Source organism: Balaenoptera acutorostrata, chromosome 3 (assembly GCF_949987535.1).
Source record: "Balaenoptera acutorostrata chromosome 3, mBalAcu1.1, whole genome shotgun sequence".
Classification (NCBI taxonomy): domain Eukaryota; kingdom Metazoa; phylum Chordata; class Mammalia; order Artiodactyla; family Balaenopteridae; genus Balaenoptera; species Balaenoptera acutorostrata.
The window spans coordinates 35,874,250-35,892,691 of NC_080066.1; the positions used below are offsets into that span (position 1 = coordinate 35,874,250).

The window sequence follows — 18,442 nt, forward strand, 5'->3', positions numbered from 1 at the left end:
AGGAATGCTATGATTACTTTTGAAAAGTTAAGTTTGAAAAATTAGATGAATTGGACACTTTTCGAGAAAATAATAAATTGCAAGATTGACTCAGAAATAGAACCCTAAATAAATCAATAAACCTAAGAGGTACTGAAATGGTTTTCTAAGTCTTGTTCATTACCACCAAAAAGAAATAGAATAAAAGAAGGAAGGAAGGACGGGAAGGAGGGAGGAAAGGAGGGAGGGAGGGAGGGAGGGAAAGAAAAGGCATTAAGCCCAGATGTTTTACAGAAAGAAATAATCCTTATTGTTGCAGATGCATTTACTTGCTTACCAATATCCATTTCCCTTTCCCTTTCTGCCAGAGGCTTAATTTTGTTCCAAGGTTCCTTCTTCCCACAGGTGTCTCAGATAACTCTCTTTGCAACTTTCAAATATACAATAGAGTATTGTTAACTTTAGTCACTGTACTATACATTACATCTCCGGAACTTATTTACCTTGTAACTGGAAATCTGTACCTTTTGACCCCCTTCACCCATTTCACCCTCTTCCTGCCTCTGGCAACCACCAATCTGTTCTCTGTACCTGTGAGTTTCGATTTTTTTTAGATTCCACATGTAAGTGAAATCATACAGTATTTGTCTTTCTCTGACTTATTTCACTTAGCATAATTCCCTCATAGGTCCATCCATGTTGCTGCAAATGGTAGAATTCCCTTCTTTTTATGGCTGAATAATATTCCTGTGTGTGTGTATATGTACATATAAAAAAGTTGTATATATATATATGTACCACATCTTCTTTATCCATTCATCCATTGATGGACACTTAGGCTGTTTCCATGTTTTGGCTATTGTAAATAATGTTGCAGTGAACATGGGGATGCAGATATCTTTTTGTCACAGTGATTTTGTTTCCTTCAGATATATTCCCAGAAGTAGAATTACTAGATCATAGGGTAACTCTATTTTTAATTTTTTAAGGAACCTCCATACTGTTCTTCATAGTGGCTGCACCAATTTACATTCCCACCAATAGTGCACAGGGGTCCGTTTTTTCCATAGTCTCACCAACACTTGTTTTCTCTTGTCTTTTTGATAATAGCCATGCTAACAGGTGTGAGGTGATAGCTCATTGTGGTTTTGATTTGCATTTCCCTGATGATTAATGATGTTGGGCACCTTTTCATGTACCTGTTGGCCATTTGTATGTCTTCTTTGGAAAACTGTCTATTCAGGTCCTCTCTCCTTCTTTTTTTTTTTGGTAATAACACAATTCTGAAAAAAAAATCAATCAATCCATATATTTTCCTCAAGCTACGCACTACTCGTCGCTTAAATTTATAATACTGATGAAACTTCAATTCTAGTTCTCCACATTGTCATTTTAAAAGACGATGCAATTGTTTAGAGGTCTATTAATATTATAATATCTTTAAATGTCATTAAAACATGATGCAGTATTATCATTCTTCCTTGGAAAAAGTCCCTGTTACTACCACTGAGAATTTCTGACTATTTTAAGAGAATTTTCATCCAAACTCCAGGAAGGAGTCATATTTGGATATTTGTTCTTCAATTCCAAGAAGGCTGGCATTATATCGTATTATTTTAGAGAGCAAAATAGGTAAAATGGGAGATAAAGGATTCTTTCTTCAAAGTAAATAAAAACTACAAATTAAATAAAATAATGCCCCTTCCTCCAATGCTAAAAACTTTAGAAAAATGAAGTTATTAAATCTGCAGGGAACTTTTTCTGCCCAAAGATTTTGTTTTTGCTTTTGTGTTTGGTGACCGGGCAGTAGAGTCACAGCAAGTGCTCATACTCTATGAAGACAATCGCAAAGATGCAGCTTCTTTCCTTATAACTGCTCTGATCTTCTTCACAAGCCCCCTGCTGACTAGGGAGGGAGGGGAAGACAGCTTAAATGGAGTTCAATCCTTGGAGGTCAGTCTGGTTCACTCATTTAAAGAGTTCTCTTTAGGTACCGCTGTTTCAGGTGGGGAAGTATCCAGGCTTTCTGCTGTGCCCTCATCCAGACCGATCTCCTCTATGGTGGTCTTTGATGTAGGACCTCACAGAGGCGGGAAAGGAAAGAGGCCTCGGATCCATGCCTGGAGGTCCTCATCCTGTCCTTGGGCCCATAGCTGTGTCCCTTGTCCCTCTGGCCACTGGGAGGCCCACAGGGAGCCTCAGTGCCGTGAACTCAGCTGTGTTCTTCCCCAGCCAGGGTGGGTGGGCTCCTCCGTTGCCCTGCCCAGTCCACATTACTCTTGTGCTCAGTTTCTCGGTGGTGTGGCTGGGACTCCTCCCCAGTCCCTGGCCTGGCTCACAGCCCCTTACCAAGGAGACCAGATGCTTTATTGTCCAAGCCAGGACGTTTCTGAGGATGAAAGGAGGAGCTTCTAAGAATTAAGTCAGGGCTGCAGGTGGAAACTGGGTCTTTTCTGAACAAACTAGGATGTCTGGTCACTCTACATTTACCCCTCCGCTGCAGGGTCATTTTGCCCCCACCATGTCAAGGCTGGCCAGCCAAGAGTACATGGAATTTTCTAGATACCTTCCATGCCACACAGGAGCTGAGGGAGACTCCGGGGAGCTGAACTCAGACGCAACCTGTGACTAAACATTTCACGGCACTCATGCCAATTTCATTCCAAGGTAGCTTCCCCCAGTGGCGGATGGAGATGGCCACCCTAGGAGGCATTTTCCTCTTGGGTTCTAAATGAAAAGTGAAGCAAATCCCCCCCTCTGCCTTTAGCTTTGAAACCTACTTAATATGCTTCCCTGCCCTGCAGAGTGACTGCTGTCATGATCCACATCTCATTGCCTTGCTTCCTCCATCCTGTCCCCAGCTTTCTTCTTTTACCCACAATGCCCTGAGGCAGAGGAAGCCAACTCTCCGCATCCTGGCTGGGGTCCCCCTACAATGGATGCTCCTCCTGAGTGTAGGGCGCTGAGGACACTAAGCCCACAGCTCAGCCTTACTGGGGGTACAGGCATCCTCTGTATTGCAGAAGAAACACTTTGATTTAGTCCCCCAACCTTGGTCCTTGAAATGCTATGGGAACTAAATCAGTTTATAGAAGGCTTATCTCTTTCCATAAGCCTGACGTTCAAGACAAAAGTCTAAACTAAAAAAAAAAAAAGAAAATCCTACCTTAATAATCAAAAGTTGAACGTGAATGCTCTTTGCAGTCCTGCTAACAACAGCCCAATCATTAACCACTACTTTCAAACCCCCAGGGTGAATAGGTCCACTGACAAGGGAGATGGTCAAGTACAGAATGGCAAAAGGGAAATGTACATTAACATTTACAAGTGTATACTACTCGTGTTTGGTTAGGAAAATGATTTTATAACAATGGTAAGAAAATGAATTCACACTCAACTGCCTTACTTGGCCACTTCTAAATAATTTCCAAAATTTATGGAATAGATTTTTCTGTAAAACTCTTTTTTTCATATTTGTGTATATATTACACCAATAATTTAGCTGTGAATTACGGTAACTACTAGAACAGTATTTGAACTGCTTTAACCAAGAAATTTCCCTCAACAGACCACATTCTGTGTATAAGCATCAGTTTAAAATAAATAAAGTAAATAAATAGCATAAGTAAATAAATAAATAAAGTAAAATATAGCATCAGTTACATTACAGTAACTATCATGTAATATTTCAACAGTTTCTACCTTTGTGATTCATGGCAAATGCTTAAAATGAGGTGGAATTCTGATTGGGAGGCATGATGAAATAGGTAAATTTTCTTTTCTGTTAGACACTGTTATGGGCTGAATTGTATCCATCCCCAAAAACATATGTTGAAGTCCTAACTCTCAGAACCTCAGAATATGATCTTATCTGGAAATAGGGTCTTTGCAGATCTAGTCAAGTTAAGATGAGGTCATTAAGGTGGGTCCAACCCAGTATGACTGGCATGCTTATGTAAAGGGGAAATTTGGGCTCAGAGGTGGACATGCACAGAGGGAAGGTGGTGTGAAGACAAAGGGAGAAAACCTGAAGATCCAAGAGGCTAGGAGAGAGGCACGAAACAAATTGTCCCTCACAGCCCTTACAAGGAACCAGACCTGCCCTGACCTTGATTTTAGAGTTCTAGCCTCCAGCACTGTGAGACAAAAACATCTGTTGTTTAAGCCACCCAGTTTATGGTGCTTTGTTACAGTAGCCTCAGGAAACTAACACATGCACAGACTCTAAAAACTGTGTCTTGCTGTGTTTTGAAACACCTGTGAACATATGAATTTAGCCAGCGTCTGCATCACATTGCAAGGCTGAAATCTTCTCTTTGAGAGAGAGGAAAACAGGCAGTTTCAAATCCTCTCGGCCCTGGATAAGTTAGATATGCTATCATAACTTCCCAGAAAGAAAAGAAAGACTTTATAGGTAGAAAATATACAAAATATCTGGAGCTGTGTTTGTAGGAAACCAGAGACAGAGGCTTACCTAGCTGAAAACTAATGGGAAAAGAAATCAGAAAACATTTTCCTACAGAAACACGAAGTATCCAAATGGGAGAAAGAAGAAGATTTCAGACCATGAGGAAGAGAAACTTTTTTTTCCCTTGAAGATGGACATGTTTTTTAAAGAGGGGAAAAGCCACCAGCAATAATTAAAATACTTAACCACAGAAACAGATGTCTTTCTCAAAGCCATTTAAGTTTATTTTACTAGATTATTCTCATAAGCATATACTGAAAATTGATATGCACAAGTATATCAGTACAGTATATCAGTACTCACAGATATTCAGTAAATTCTCACTGAATGGATAGTGCCTCTTACAGTCCAATCAACAAAGCATACAGCATCAACCACTGGCTCAAGATTCTCTACTGCTCCCTGGTGGCAACATGCACATATTGCAGAAGCAAAATAATACTTCAGGGGCTCTCATGCAAAATACCCGTGACTCAGTAACACAGTAACAAGAGTCATCCATGAGAAACAGATCATTCAGGAAAATAAGAATGTATAGTGAGAAACCCATTGGGAAGAAGAAAAAGTGCACTTTTCAAGAATGGTCCAATCATGAAAATATACCTTCTGAAAAAGTAGAAAAAAGAAATTTTGTCTCACTGGTGCAGTGAGTTGCCAGATTTCAGAATCCACACAATAACCACAAAAGACTCTAACATCCCATGGATGCCTTCATATTTTACTCTCTATGTCAGAATATAGTCGTTTTCAACAGTCCATTTATTAAAAGTCCATGAAATGAGGTCTAATCTAGGAACAGTATAAAAGAGGGTGCCTTTATATCTCAGTGCACCCATGGCTGAGCGAAATTAGCACTCGGGGACAGAGCTGGTTTTCACCTTCTCTCTCAGATTGAAGCCAGGTCTTCCTTTTTTAAAATTCAGCTGCTCTTGGTTGATTGGAATGGAAAGAGATACAATGAAATACATGGCTGACCATCATCAGGGACCTAACACACACTTTTAACCTCCCACTCAAAGGACAGCAATCCCTTGATTGCATCCTGGGCCAAGCAGAGATGAATAGAAGCAGAGTTCCTTATCTTAGTAACAACACAGGCTGGGTAATACTACACTGCTCTGAGGAAAAAAAAAAAAGTAACTAATGGAAAAGAATATTTCCTAGAAACCCACAATATTTGGACAAGCTTATAAGGCAGGGAAAACCATCAGAGTCATTCTTGCTTCATCAGAGTGTCTCTGATTTTGCCAATTTCTCTCCCACCGAGCACACCATGTTCATGAAAGAAAATGGCTGTAGGCACGAAAATGAGGTTCTATTTATGCATGAGTCCGACAGCTGTGTGTAACACCCTCTTTGATAAATAACTATATATATATATTTTTTTTCTTTTAAAAAGAAAACCTTTCCAGTCAAGGGAGATCAAAACCTTTCCAGAAATTGAAGTTAAAGCCCGGAATTGTTTATTAAATCTGAGAAAACTAGAACTCCGAGACAGGAAAATAGAAGGCTGAGTACAAATTCAGGCAGTGGCAACATGCTGCTAAAATGCATTCTATTAAGAGGTGAATATATAATTGGGGCAAGAAGGTGTAAAGTAATTTTTAATCACACATGTGATATATGACTGTATTCTTTTTTTAAGAATTATTTTAAGTATTAAAATATTACAAGTAAAACTAAGATCACTCCCCCAAAGCACCAATCCCCTCTAAAATAGCCATTGTTTCCTCAGTGTTTTCAGTTTGGAATGTATCCTCTCAAATTAAAAAAAAAATGTATACACACACATATTCATATACATACACGTGTGTGTGTACACATACACTTGTAGAAGTAAACAGTTTATGTGTATATATTTTTAATTTTATTTATTTATTTATTTATTTATGGCTGTGTTGGGTCTTCGTTTCTGTGCGAGGGCTTTCTCTAGTTGTGGCAAGCGGGGGCCACTCTTCATCGCAGTGCGCGGGCCTCTCACTATCGCGGCCTCTCTTGTCGTGGAGCACAGGCTCCAGACGCGCAGGCTCAGTAATTGTGGCTCACGGGCCCAGTTGCCCCGCGGCATGTGGGATCTTCCCAGACGAGGGCTCGAACCCGTGTCCCCTGCATTGGCAGGCAGATTCTCAACCACTGCACCACCAGGGAAGCCCCCTGTATATGTGTTTTTATGCATGGGATCAATAAACAGTACATTTTCCATGCTAATACTTTCACCAAACAATATCTTAAAATTTTAACCTTTGTGGCTATTTGTCCCATCCCATCACTGTATTAATGTCTCCTACTTGGTCAGATATCTTCAAATTGACTTGAGAAGTATACAGATCTTCTGAGTAGGAATGAGAAGAGAATTTTAAAAAAGTGTGTGTGTGTGTGTGTGTGTGTGTGTGTGTGTGTGTGTGTGTTTTACCACTTGAGCATCAAATGGGAAAACCCTAAGAGAAGCAAACCAAGTCCATAATTTATGTATAACAATAGATGAGAGAGAATAGAAGGAAAGAGAGATGACAGCTGGCTTCCCCAAAAGCCTTTCACAAAGCTACTGTCAAAGAATTACATTGGGTTGACACTTCGAGGGTCTGACACAGAAGTCATTTCAATGTCTAGGAATGGCAAGTCATGTCCAGGAATGGCAACTTAAATGTCTACGAACGGCAACTGACACTTACACCTTCAATGTCAGGAACACATTAGGGCCTGGTGTGGACCCTGGCAAATGAGGATGTGTGCCCTAATAAAAAGGCTGCTCTTACCCAGCTGCAGCCAATTATCGCTATGGCAACATGCAAGCTAGTTGTCAGATCTTCCCATTTTTAAAAAGAAGCAGGAAAAAATACTGGTATTTTAATATTATAATCTCTTGTTTTTTTCAAGGTTGACTATTTAAAACCCAAAGACTCAAAACAACAACTCCACCCAGACCGACCCTTGGCTGGTCACACTGTAGGTAAACAAGGACGTCAGTTTGCAACTCTCATCTAATTCCAAATGTATTTCTCTGCTGGCACAACCGATGTCTCAATGAAACACTCTTTGACAAATTAATGTGGAACACAGACAGTTCTTTTGAAGGCACTGGGTCTTTTCACAGGTAAAGAAATCCCTGGCAATTAGAGCTCTTTTCTTTCTTCCCTTTCTATCTTGAAGTTTCCAAAAAGGGATAGGACAAAGTCATCCACTGAAATGCCCTTTTGTGCACATCTTAGGTATTTATAGTTTTATCAGAAGAATTTCAGATTGTGTCACCTTGGAAATATATTGGCCACTACATTTCATATCCTCTGAGTGAAGGAAGATGCCCCCGATGTACCCAAGAGAGGAAACACAGAGTCGTGGTTACAAGGGAAGAAGAATTCTTGTGAGGGGACCTCGTGACAGGTGTCCGGACAAGGGCTCATTATGAGACATTGCTGAGGAAACAGGGAAGGGGGTTAAGGAAGGGGGCCTCTGTCTTCTCTGCTCCCCTTTGCAAGGACAGCAATAGCACAGTCGTGGTTTAAGACATGGAGCATTTAACCACTGACCATTTTCACCGAAATCCATCTGGAGGTTTAAAACTGAACACAGCAACTAGAGGTTATACATGGAAAAACAATCATTCCCCTATAAAAGTAAAGCTTGTTTCTTAACTATTGGGGTTGGGGAACAGAAACTACTTTAGAGAGATGAACAGTTTTTAAGAACTGACTGTCGAGGTGAAAATATTAATGACACACGCCCTGTATAAAAAGTCACTGGCTGCCTACTAAACAAACGTGTTCTTTTTAAAATTCAAGATGTGCGGGGCCCCAGATGCATGACATTTATGAAGAGGCTCATCCTACCTTGAAGATGAAATCAGCCATCAGAGGTCCTGGAATCTTAAAGGTTTGCCTCTCGGAGCCCCTCTGAAATTCAACTGTTGTATTTTCTACAACAAAAGCTCCAGGGCTGTTAAAGCTGTGCTCTCCTTTGCTTCCTTGCAGTGTTTTTGATTCAATGACTAAAATTTAAAAATAAAGTTTCAGTGAGAGAATATCTTAAAAGCATTTTATTCCAAAAGATATTTTACTACAAGTAATAGCATCTGATATCAACACAATATCAATACATCCACTCAGTTTACAAACATTGATTCAAATAGGTAGAATAAATATATAAGCTTCTTAGTTATCTATAAAAAGAAGCAAACAAGAGTGCTAGGTCCAGTTAGGTCTACGCAACTCTTTGGAGTCATTTCTATAATAAGGGGAAGAAGAAAACATCTCTTTCTTTATATTCTTTCATGATGTAGCTATTACTTAAAATAAAGCGATGTTACTCATTTTCTCACCCATTCAGATAGTAAGCCTAGACTTTTATTTAGACAAAACCACAATAAACTCTAAATTTGCTTAAATTTTTTTTTTATTTTGAAATAATTGTAGATTCACAGGAAGTTGCAAGAACAGTAAAGACGTCGTGTGTACCTTTCATCCAGTTTTACCCAATGGAATGGTTACATCTTACCCAACTATAATACAATATCAAAACCAAGAAACAGACATTGGTACAATGTGTGCATAGAGTCCTATGCCATTTTGTCACACGTGACCACAACCAAAATACAGAACTATTCCATCACCACAAAGACCTCTCTCATGTGTCACCTCTTTATTCACATTAGCTTTTAAAGGAACAGTAGTGCTTTTAGATCTCTTACAGAACAATGCCGACGGTTTAACCAAAATACCACTTCTACCTTATTTCAGTGATTTCTTTCTTTCCCTTCTCTTTTTTTTGTCTTTCATTTTGTAAATGTCACCATTCTTAGTGGACCTGGTCCACCTGCATTTCTGGCTCCAGATCTATTCCTAACTCACTGCCTTGGGTTTTCATTGCCTTATTTCTAAAACGAGGAGTCAGAGCAGACAATCTCCCAGGTCCTCTGCTCCTCAGAAACCTGCACTTGACTCACTGGTATTCAATGGTTCTTTAACCATCTCGAACAAAGGACACAACAGAACCAGAACTCCATTCCATCTCAAACTTAAAAAGCTGATAAAAACACAACAAAATGATCTGGCTTTTATGAGGCTGCAATCCACATGTGTTGTGCTTTGGTGGTATTCCTTTGCCGATTTCTCTCTGCCACCGGAGCAGCTGCAGGAATTCAAGCGCCCTGGGCAGGTTGCATAACAGGCATTAGTAGACATCCCTGATTATCCCTGACAGGCAGGCTGGGAACTTTTCTGGGAAAATTCAAAGGCTGGACATGAGCTCCTTGATCTGCAGGAGTCATTAGCAGTCAACGAATAATGCTGGGTACTCTCAGGCACACAAAACCCCCTACCACTTTGGCCCTGATCTCCATGACCGCAGTAGATTTTTGGAAAGTGTGAAATTAAATTCATTTCCTAGTTCCAATGAAGATATAAAACAGAGTTTAGAAAGTGAACTGTCAGTAAAAATGAGATGGGAAACTGGAGGTAGTAAGAGGGATCCACCCTGGATGAATTAGCCCTCTAAAAGTAAAGGAGGAAAAATCATGAGCATTCAGGTAATATCAAAACACAAAATGAAGCTGGACAAAATCCATCCACGCAAAGAAGAAGGCATGCAAAACACTGCTTCTAGACCGAGACTTAGCCTGAAGTGACCTGATTAAATTCAAATACAGTGCAATGGATTCGATGGCTCTGATTGTTTTACCACTGCGCTAACCTTCTGGATCAAAGCTCTCCAAGTTTCATCTGGCTGCAGAGTTATGGCAGGGGGTGTCAGAATCTGGAAATGCGATCTGGGGGGAAGGGAAGACCAGTGTGACATCCATCTTTTAAACCTGTTAGCTTGGTTTTGATGTTTTGTTTTTTGACGTTGAGTCTATTCTGTTACTTCAAAGGTGTCCAAGATCTTTAGTGGCAAGGATGTGAGAACACAGGAGCAAAACCAGTTTTCAAGTGCATGTGAATTACCCAAACCACTCTTCTCCAATTCTCATAAAATATCTTTATATCAATTATTTCAAAAGGCTTCCCACTCTCTGGGTCACAAACCCTGGCTGCACACATAGGAGGTCAAAAGCAGGTGCTCTGACCTCAACTGTGTAACTTGAGTCAGAAGTGGGTGGTCAATAAAGACAAGGGAAGTGATTTGATGAAGCCACCTTTTTATGGTTTATGGATGCAAACGATTCTGATAGTTTGGATTAACAAAGCCCCTGTGATGAATTCACAGTGAAGTGGAGGTCAGTGTTGCTCTTTAAAAGTTGTCATTTTTATCGGTGGTAAACTTGCTTCTCCTTAGCTAAGCCTGTGCCTCTTAAATTGGCAGAAAAGGAGTTTTTGAAAATCAACAATTCAGATGATGTGTTGACTTATGGATATGTTTTTAAAGTTTTTATTAGTGTCTAGCACCCCGTGTGTGTACTGCAGCCCTGTGTTGTGATGTGCAATTCACAGCTCATGAGAGCTGCACACACAGCCCTTCAATTCTCTGAGATTCCACAGACCCTCTGCGGTTTCTATAGCAAGACAGACAGTGCTGGGTGGAGACCCCAGGAAATCTATAAACAGCCCCACCACTGTGAAAGGCAGAGGGTAAGAGCCTCCTTTCCTGCTACCCACTGCTGCCTTTTTTCTCCTCTTCAGGCTTAAAATGATGGAAGTGGCAAAGAGCCAAGGAAGAGATGCTCTGTATCCTCAAATAGATAAAAGAGAAACATCGTATGATATCGCTTATATGCGGAATCTAAAAAAGAAATGATACAAACAAGCTTTGGCATTTATTAGCTGGCTCAACAAAGAAATATATTGGAAATCCCCTCATCTTTGTTGCTTAATCTGAAAAATGACGTTAGTGTTGTTGTGAGAATAAATAAAATCACATACAAAAAAAATAGGATCAGAAATCAAGACCCTCTTAAATCCCCAAACCTTTACAACTCAAGTCTACCATGGTACCTTTAAATATTTTGATCCACACTTGTTATTTTTAAAAGAAATGACTAGAAAAATGGTGAATGCTGCTAACTGCTTCTAGTTGAAGGGCTTTCCCTGAGAAGTATCCGTCCAGGCTTCTTTCAAAAGAGACAGGGTCATGCTAATCATCCCAAGAGGTCTCCTTAAATTCTAAGAAGGCCACAAAAGTATTGTTAGGTAAACATGTAATGAGCATTTAGCACAGCTGACTTGGTTATAAATACATCAAACTTACGCTTCGAGTTGTATATTATAGTGTATGCATACTTTATTCAGTATTCATTTCCTTTGATTAGTCATTATGTTCAGGGTTCATGTTTATATTAATACATCTCTACATATGGTCGTCAGACCGCACTTAGAGGACCAAAAAAATCCCAATTCTTACAATTGATAATGGAGGTTTTCAGTTTATGGCATCTTGGCTTCTCGAGTTTATTGCTAGTCAAAACACATTTAATGCTTAAGTTTTGCTACAATAAAATCTCTTTTGCAGGAACCCTCTTATTGTTTCCATTTTTGAAATTTTAGGGAAATCTTGAGCTGTGTGTTTGATGTAATGCTGAAGCCAAGCTTGCAAAAGGACTAGAAATTCAGTATTTAAACACCTCTAGGCGATATGCAAGATGGACATTCTGTAATTAAATTCCATCCCACAGCAAAGAGACTAACAGTACGCTACTGGGTGTTCTCAGTTCTTCACGATGCAGCCTTTTGGAGGGTGGCAGTTAATATGGATCTTAAAAAGAACGATTTATTACTGCAAAGTGAGTTTAATTTCAGGAATATATCTTTGAATAAAAAATTAAGAAAACACTTGTGTAAATCAAGAAAATAAAGCCGCTTCTATATTTAGGTGTTCAGAAATGGTAACTAAATTCTTTGTAAATGAAGCCAGTTCATTCTATTCACTGGCAGAGAAGGGTAACTTTCAGAAACACTTCTAGAGCCAATTTTGAGATTGTTCAGAAGGAGATATATTCCAAGCAACAGATCTGTCACCTTTGGAGAAAAGGGAATATATTTGAGCTCTGTTCTTGGAACCATGCCAGTCTTGAGTATAAAGTTATGTTTAATATGCCAGAACATATATGTATGTAAATGAATATTCTACCTCAAAGTATTCATCTTTACCTAACCTGTTTACTGTGTACTTATTCTGTTTTTAGAGCTTATAAAACTCTTTTCAGAGCTGAATGTTAAAGAATTGTCTGTAGTATCATGAGAAAATCAGGCCCAGTCACTGCAATTTTTTTTATTTTTTAAAACATCTTTTTGATATGCTATAAAATTCACCCATCTAAACTGTAGTTTCATGGCTTCAGCATAGTCACAGAATTGGGAAACCATAACCACAATCTAAGTTTAGAACATTTTTACCACCCCCCAAAGAAACCCCATAACCGTTAACAACCCCAGACCTGCCACCAACCCAACTCACTCCAGCCCTAGGCAACCACCAATCTACTTTCTGTCTCCTTAGACTTGCTTTACTCTGGACACTTTATATAAAGACAATCATAAAATATGTGGCCTTTTGTGACTGGCTTCTTTCACTTAGCATAACGTTTTCAAGGATCATGTCTATTGTAGCATGTGTCAGTACTTCATTCTTTGTTAGAGACAAATAATATTCCACATATGCCCATTTTATTTATCCATGCATCAGTTAACGGACATCTGGGCTGTTTTCACATTATGGCTATTATGAATTATGCTGCTATGAATGTTCAACACTTAACAGTTTTGAATCCAGGATGCTGCTTTACAATGTGATCACTCAAATGATTCACAAAATTTGGATCTAAATGATTTTCACCTGTTCTCAAACATCAAGTTTGCATTTACAAGGATAAAGATTCACTCTCATCAAGAGCTGTGGGCCTTAAGCCATTTTAAAAAGAAGGCTAAAAAATGTTTTGATGCTTCATTGTAGAGAAAGCCTTGAGTGAACTGACCATTATATGGCTATAAACATTTCAATATTTTAGTTAAACACATCAGTCACATTCTTTTAGTCATAATTCATATAATAAAGTAAGGGTTGAAAAAGACTTTCCAATAATTGTTCACCCTCATTGCCCTAAAGATATTCTCTTGCTTCCCTAATTTAGGTCATAATTTACTAAAGAACTTCTTTCTTTTTCCAAGATTTTAATCTATACCCTTGGTGACCTTAAACATTTTGATATAAACTTTTCTCAAAGGACATTTCTGGTTAGACTATCGGTACTACAGCCAAAATATACAAACACATATAACACACATGGACAAACACATTTAAAAGCTACCAAAAATGCTTGTGTCCCTGAGAAATTTTTACGATTTGAAAATCTAAGAATGGTGGCTCAGAAAAAAATGGCAAAATATGTCACATTTTAATCCGGTAGACCTTGATTTGTGTGGCTTTAAAAGTTACAAATAGTGTTCCGTACTTTTTCCAGAAAGATAGAGCTGAACACAGTAAGCTTCTTCAAGGCCAGGGGCTCAGTCTTGGCAAAAACTCATTTTCCTGGGAAAAAGACTAAGAAAGTCCTGCCTATGGCCACAGGAAACCTTGGGAGAGAAGCAGACAAACTTTGGTATTTCTAGTTCCTTTGGGTCCTAAGAGACCAGAAAAGCTAAGACAGAAAGATGCCATGTGACTTTGGCCAAAGAAACAATACAATTTCAGTCCTCTATTGTTTCAGACTCTTAGTATTCTGGGAAACCAGTGTTTACTTTCAGTGCCCCCTAGACCTGAGGTTGTGATATGCTGGCAACAGAGCGTGTACTTGTCAGCTATATTCACTGATACAGCTCTGTGTTTTAAATTTCGTTTTGTTATTTTTTACCCCAAACTGCTAAGATCTCCAGAAGACTCTAGACTCCTAGTTTACTCTCCACATAAAAAATAGTTTATTTCACATATAACTTGATTTCCTCTCCCATGAGGAGATTAATTTCCCACTAGGGCATGAGAACTAAAAAAATCAGGGTCATAGATCATTCCCTAGTGATATAGACTATTTCAGACTGGTAGAAGTTCATCTACCTACCCGTTAACACAAAGAAATATATAATTTTTTTGGCTAAATAATTTTTCAGGAAAGAAAAACATGTTAAGATTAAATTCTACTTACAGAGATGTGCAGGTCCTTTCACTGTAATTCTCACACTTCGACTTCCCAAAGGAACAGCAATTACATTTTCTTCCCCTAAGAAAGAACACAAGACAAATGTAATAAAACTTGTGCACTAAAGGGCCATCAAAATAAGCAACTCAAAACTGGGAGCGTCTGTAAAGTGTTCTTAACTAGATTTCATTTCCATCTTCAGTCAAGAAATCTTTGGAAAGCAGCTACTGTGTATGAGGCATATTAATACTAATCACATAATTTCATTTAAATACATTTTTTAAAAACATTAAAGAAAAGTTTAAATAAATGCACTGGTCTACTTGAGTGAGTCCACAAACTAGGGCCCTCAGGTCATACCCATTCATCTGAGGTTGCTTTTGCCCTACAAAGGCAGAGGTGAGTATTTGTAACAAAGACAATATGGCTCACAAAGCCTAATATATTTACTATCTGGTCCTGCACCAAAAAATTTCGATAATACCTGGCCTAGACAATTACCTAGTGGAAATCCTGGTCCCTGTAGACTTTTTTTTCATGCCGTTACACATTTTGAAATTAATTTTCATTGCCACGTAATAATCTAAGGGCATATGAAATTCTATCCCCCAGTCCCCTATTTGATCATTAAGTGTATTATTAAATGATATTAGTATATTATCAACAATATGAATTACTTCAAGCAGATGTTGTGTTTTGTTTGTTTAACTTACAGAGAACAATTTGTTTTGAGAGCCTCTGGGGTGAAATTGTTGGATCAAAGGATGTCACTATGTTTGTTGACTTGTTCATAAGTTTTATTAAATAAAAATACCTATTTATTATTGAAAATTAGAAAATGCAAAAAAGCATACCAGACAAAATGAAACTATTTCCAGAGATCATCACTTCTAACACTTTGAGAAATATCCTTTCTGGATTTTCTATTTGTTTTTAACATACATACATTAAAAAAAAAAAGCAATGAACACTATTTAAATATCCACCATTTGGGGAGGGGTTAAATAAACAATGGTATATCCATACTAAGGAATACTCTACAACTGATACAAGTAATGATAAGAAGCCACATTTTTTTAACATCTTTATTGGAGTATAATTGCTTTACAAGGGTGTGTTAGTTGCTGCTGTATAACAAAGTGAATCAGCTCTACATATACATATATCCCCATATCCCCTCCCTCTTGCATCTCCCTCCCGTCCTCCCTATCCCACCCCTCTAGGTGGTCACAAAGCACTGAGCTGATCTCCCTGTGCTATGCGGCTGCTTCCCACTAGCTATCTATTTTACATTTGGTAGTGTATATATGTCCATGCCACTCTCTCACTTCATCCCAGCTTACCCTTCCCCCTCCCCATGTCCTCAAGTCCATTCTCTACATCTGCATCTTTATTCCTGTCTTGCCCCTAGGTTCTTCAGAACCTTTTTTTTTTTTTTTTAAAGATTCCATATGTATGTGCTAGCATACGGTATTTGTTTTTCTCTTTCTGACTTACTTCACTCTGTATGACAGACTCTAGGTCCATCCACCCTCACTACAAATAATTCAATTTTGTTTCTTTTTATGGCTGAGTAATATTCCATTGTATATATGTGTCACATCTTCTTTATCCATTCACCTGTCGATGGACACTGAGGTTGCTTCCATGTCCTGGCTATTGTAAACAGAGCTGCAGTGAACATTGTGGTGCATGACTCTTTTTGAACTATGGTTTTCTCAGGGTGTATGCCCCGTAGTGGGATTGCTGGGTCATGTGGTAGTTCTATTTTTAGTTTTTTAAGGAACGTCCATACTGTTCTTCACAGTGGCTGTTATCAATTTACATTCCCACCAACAGTGCAAGAGGGTTCCCTTTTCTCCACACCCGCTCCAGCATTTATTGTTTGTAGATTTTTTTGATGATGGCCATTCTGACTGGTGGAAGCCACATTACTTGATGTGGAAAGACTGCCAACATATATATTGATTAATGAAAAAAGCAAGTTAAAAAACAATTATATGGACAATGATTTCTTGAATATGACTTCAAAAGCATAGGCAACAAATGAAAAAAATAAATAAATTGGACTACATCAAAATTAAACTTTTGCATATCAAAGGGTACTATCAATACAGTGAAAAGGCAACACATGGAATGGGAGAAAATATTTGTAAATCACATATCAGATATGTTCTGGTTAATATCCAGAACATATAAAGAATTCCTACAACTCAAAAACAATGACAACAAAAAGGAACCCAATTTAAAAATGGGCAAAGGACTTGAATAGACTTTTTTCCAAAGAGGATATACAAATGCCAATAAGTACACAAAAACATGCTCAACATCACTAATCATTAGGGAAATGCAAATCAAAACCACAAGGAGATACCACTTCACACTCATTAGGCTGGCCATTATTTAAAAAATAAGATAAAATAACAAGTGTTGGTCAGGATGTGAAGAAATTGGAACCCTTGTGAACAGCTGACGGAAATACAAAATAATGGTTCAACCACCATGGAAAACAGTTCCTCAAAATATTAAATATAGAAGTACAATATGATTCAGCAATTCCACTTCTGGGTATACCCAAAAGAACTGAAAGCAGGGAGTCAGACAGATATTTGTACACCCATATTCACAGCAGCTTTATTCACAACAGCCAAAGGTGGAAGCAACCCAAGCGTCCATCCACAGATGAGTGGAAATCTATCACGTGGTAAATATACACAAGGGAATATTATTCAGCCTTAAAAAGTAAGGCAATTCTGACACATGCTATGTAACATAGATGAACCACAAAGACATTATGCTAAGTGAAATAAGTCACAAAAGGATAAATACTGTATGATTCCATTTATATGAGGTATGTCAAGTTCATAGAGACAGAAAGTAGAATGGTTTTTGCCAGGGGATGGGGTAAGACAGATGACCACAACCTATCTCCAGAACTTTTTTCATTTTGCAAAACTGAAAGCCTGAGCCCACTAAACAATAAGTGTCGGAGATGGCGGCAGCTGAGACGACAGCGGTGGCGGCAGCGACGGCGGCTCTGGAGGCCGCAGTCCCAGTCCTGGCTTCTGTCCCAGCCCCACCATGGTGACAGTCGCTGAGCTGCTGGTGCTCCGGGCCGCCCTCCTGGCCATGGCCTCGGGCTACTTCGTCAGCATCGATGCGCATGCCGAGGAGTGCTTCTTCGAGCGGGTCACCTCGGGCACCAAGATGGGCCTCATCTTCGAGGTGGCTGAGGGCAGCTTCCTGGACATCGTCGTGGAGATTACAGGGCCTGATAATAAAGGAATTTATAAAGGAGACCGGGAGTCCAGTGGGAAATACACATTTGCTGCTCACATGGATGGAACACATAAGTTTTGTTTTAGCAATAGGATGTCCACCATGACTCCAAAGATAGTGATGTTCACCACTGATATTGGGGAGGCCCCCAAACAACAAGACATGGAAAGAGAAGCTCACCAGAACAAGCTAGAAGAAATGATTAATGAGCTCGCAGAGGCGATGACAGCTGTAAAGCATGAACAGGAATACATGGAAGTTTGGGAGAGAATACACAGAGCAGTCAATGACAACACAAACAGCAGAGTGGTCCTTTGGCCCTTCTTTGAAGCTCTTGTTCTAGTTGCCATGACACTGGGACAGATCTACTATCTGAAGAGATTTTTTGAAGTCTGGAGGGTTGTTTAAAAAGCCTTTTGCTGATGATCCCAAACTCATAATTCACTGTTTACCAAACGTCTTGGTCATAATAATGTCATTAGTTTGTATGTTTTTATTTTCTAAACTGTACATTCACAGCTTCTGTTTCTTTGTGATTAACAGATATTGGGGGAAAACACTTTTTTAGGAAAGTTATAGTGAAATTTGACATGTGATTGGCATGATTTCATATTTGAATTCTTCCTCCATTATACAGGTCCTTCCAGAACTCAAACACT

General features: G+C 38.9%; 2 protein-coding genes across 2 annotated transcripts in view; one reads left to right on the forward strand and one right to left on the reverse strand.

Annotated features, from left to right (window-relative positions):
* Positions 1–18,442, reverse strand: part of ADAMTSL3 (ADAMTS like 3) — a 389,643-nt gene that overhangs the window by 184,141 nt on the left and 187,060 nt on the right. Inside the window, exons 8-9 of the mRNA XM_057543842.1 lie at positions 14,511–14,585; positions 8,275–8,432 (exon numbers count right to left, since the gene is read on the reverse strand). Coding sequence (XP_057399825.1) covers positions 8,275–8,432; positions 14,511–14,585 — 233 coding nt within the window. The remainder of the gene's footprint in view (positions 1–8,274; positions 8,433–14,510; positions 14,586–18,442) is intronic.
* Positions 17,586–18,228, forward strand: LOC103006182 (transmembrane emp24 domain-containing protein 2-like). The gene has a single exon (XM_057543845.1). It carries the CDS (start codon positions 17,586–17,588, stop codon positions 18,189–18,191), a length of 606 nt encoding a protein of 201 aa, XP_057399828.1. The 3' UTR covers positions 18,192–18,228.

Coding starts and splice junctions, on each gene's coding strand:
- LOC103006182 (XM_057543845.1), top strand. CDS start 17,586: ATGGTGACAGTCGCTGAGCTGCTGGTGCTCCGGGCCGCCCTCCTGGCC.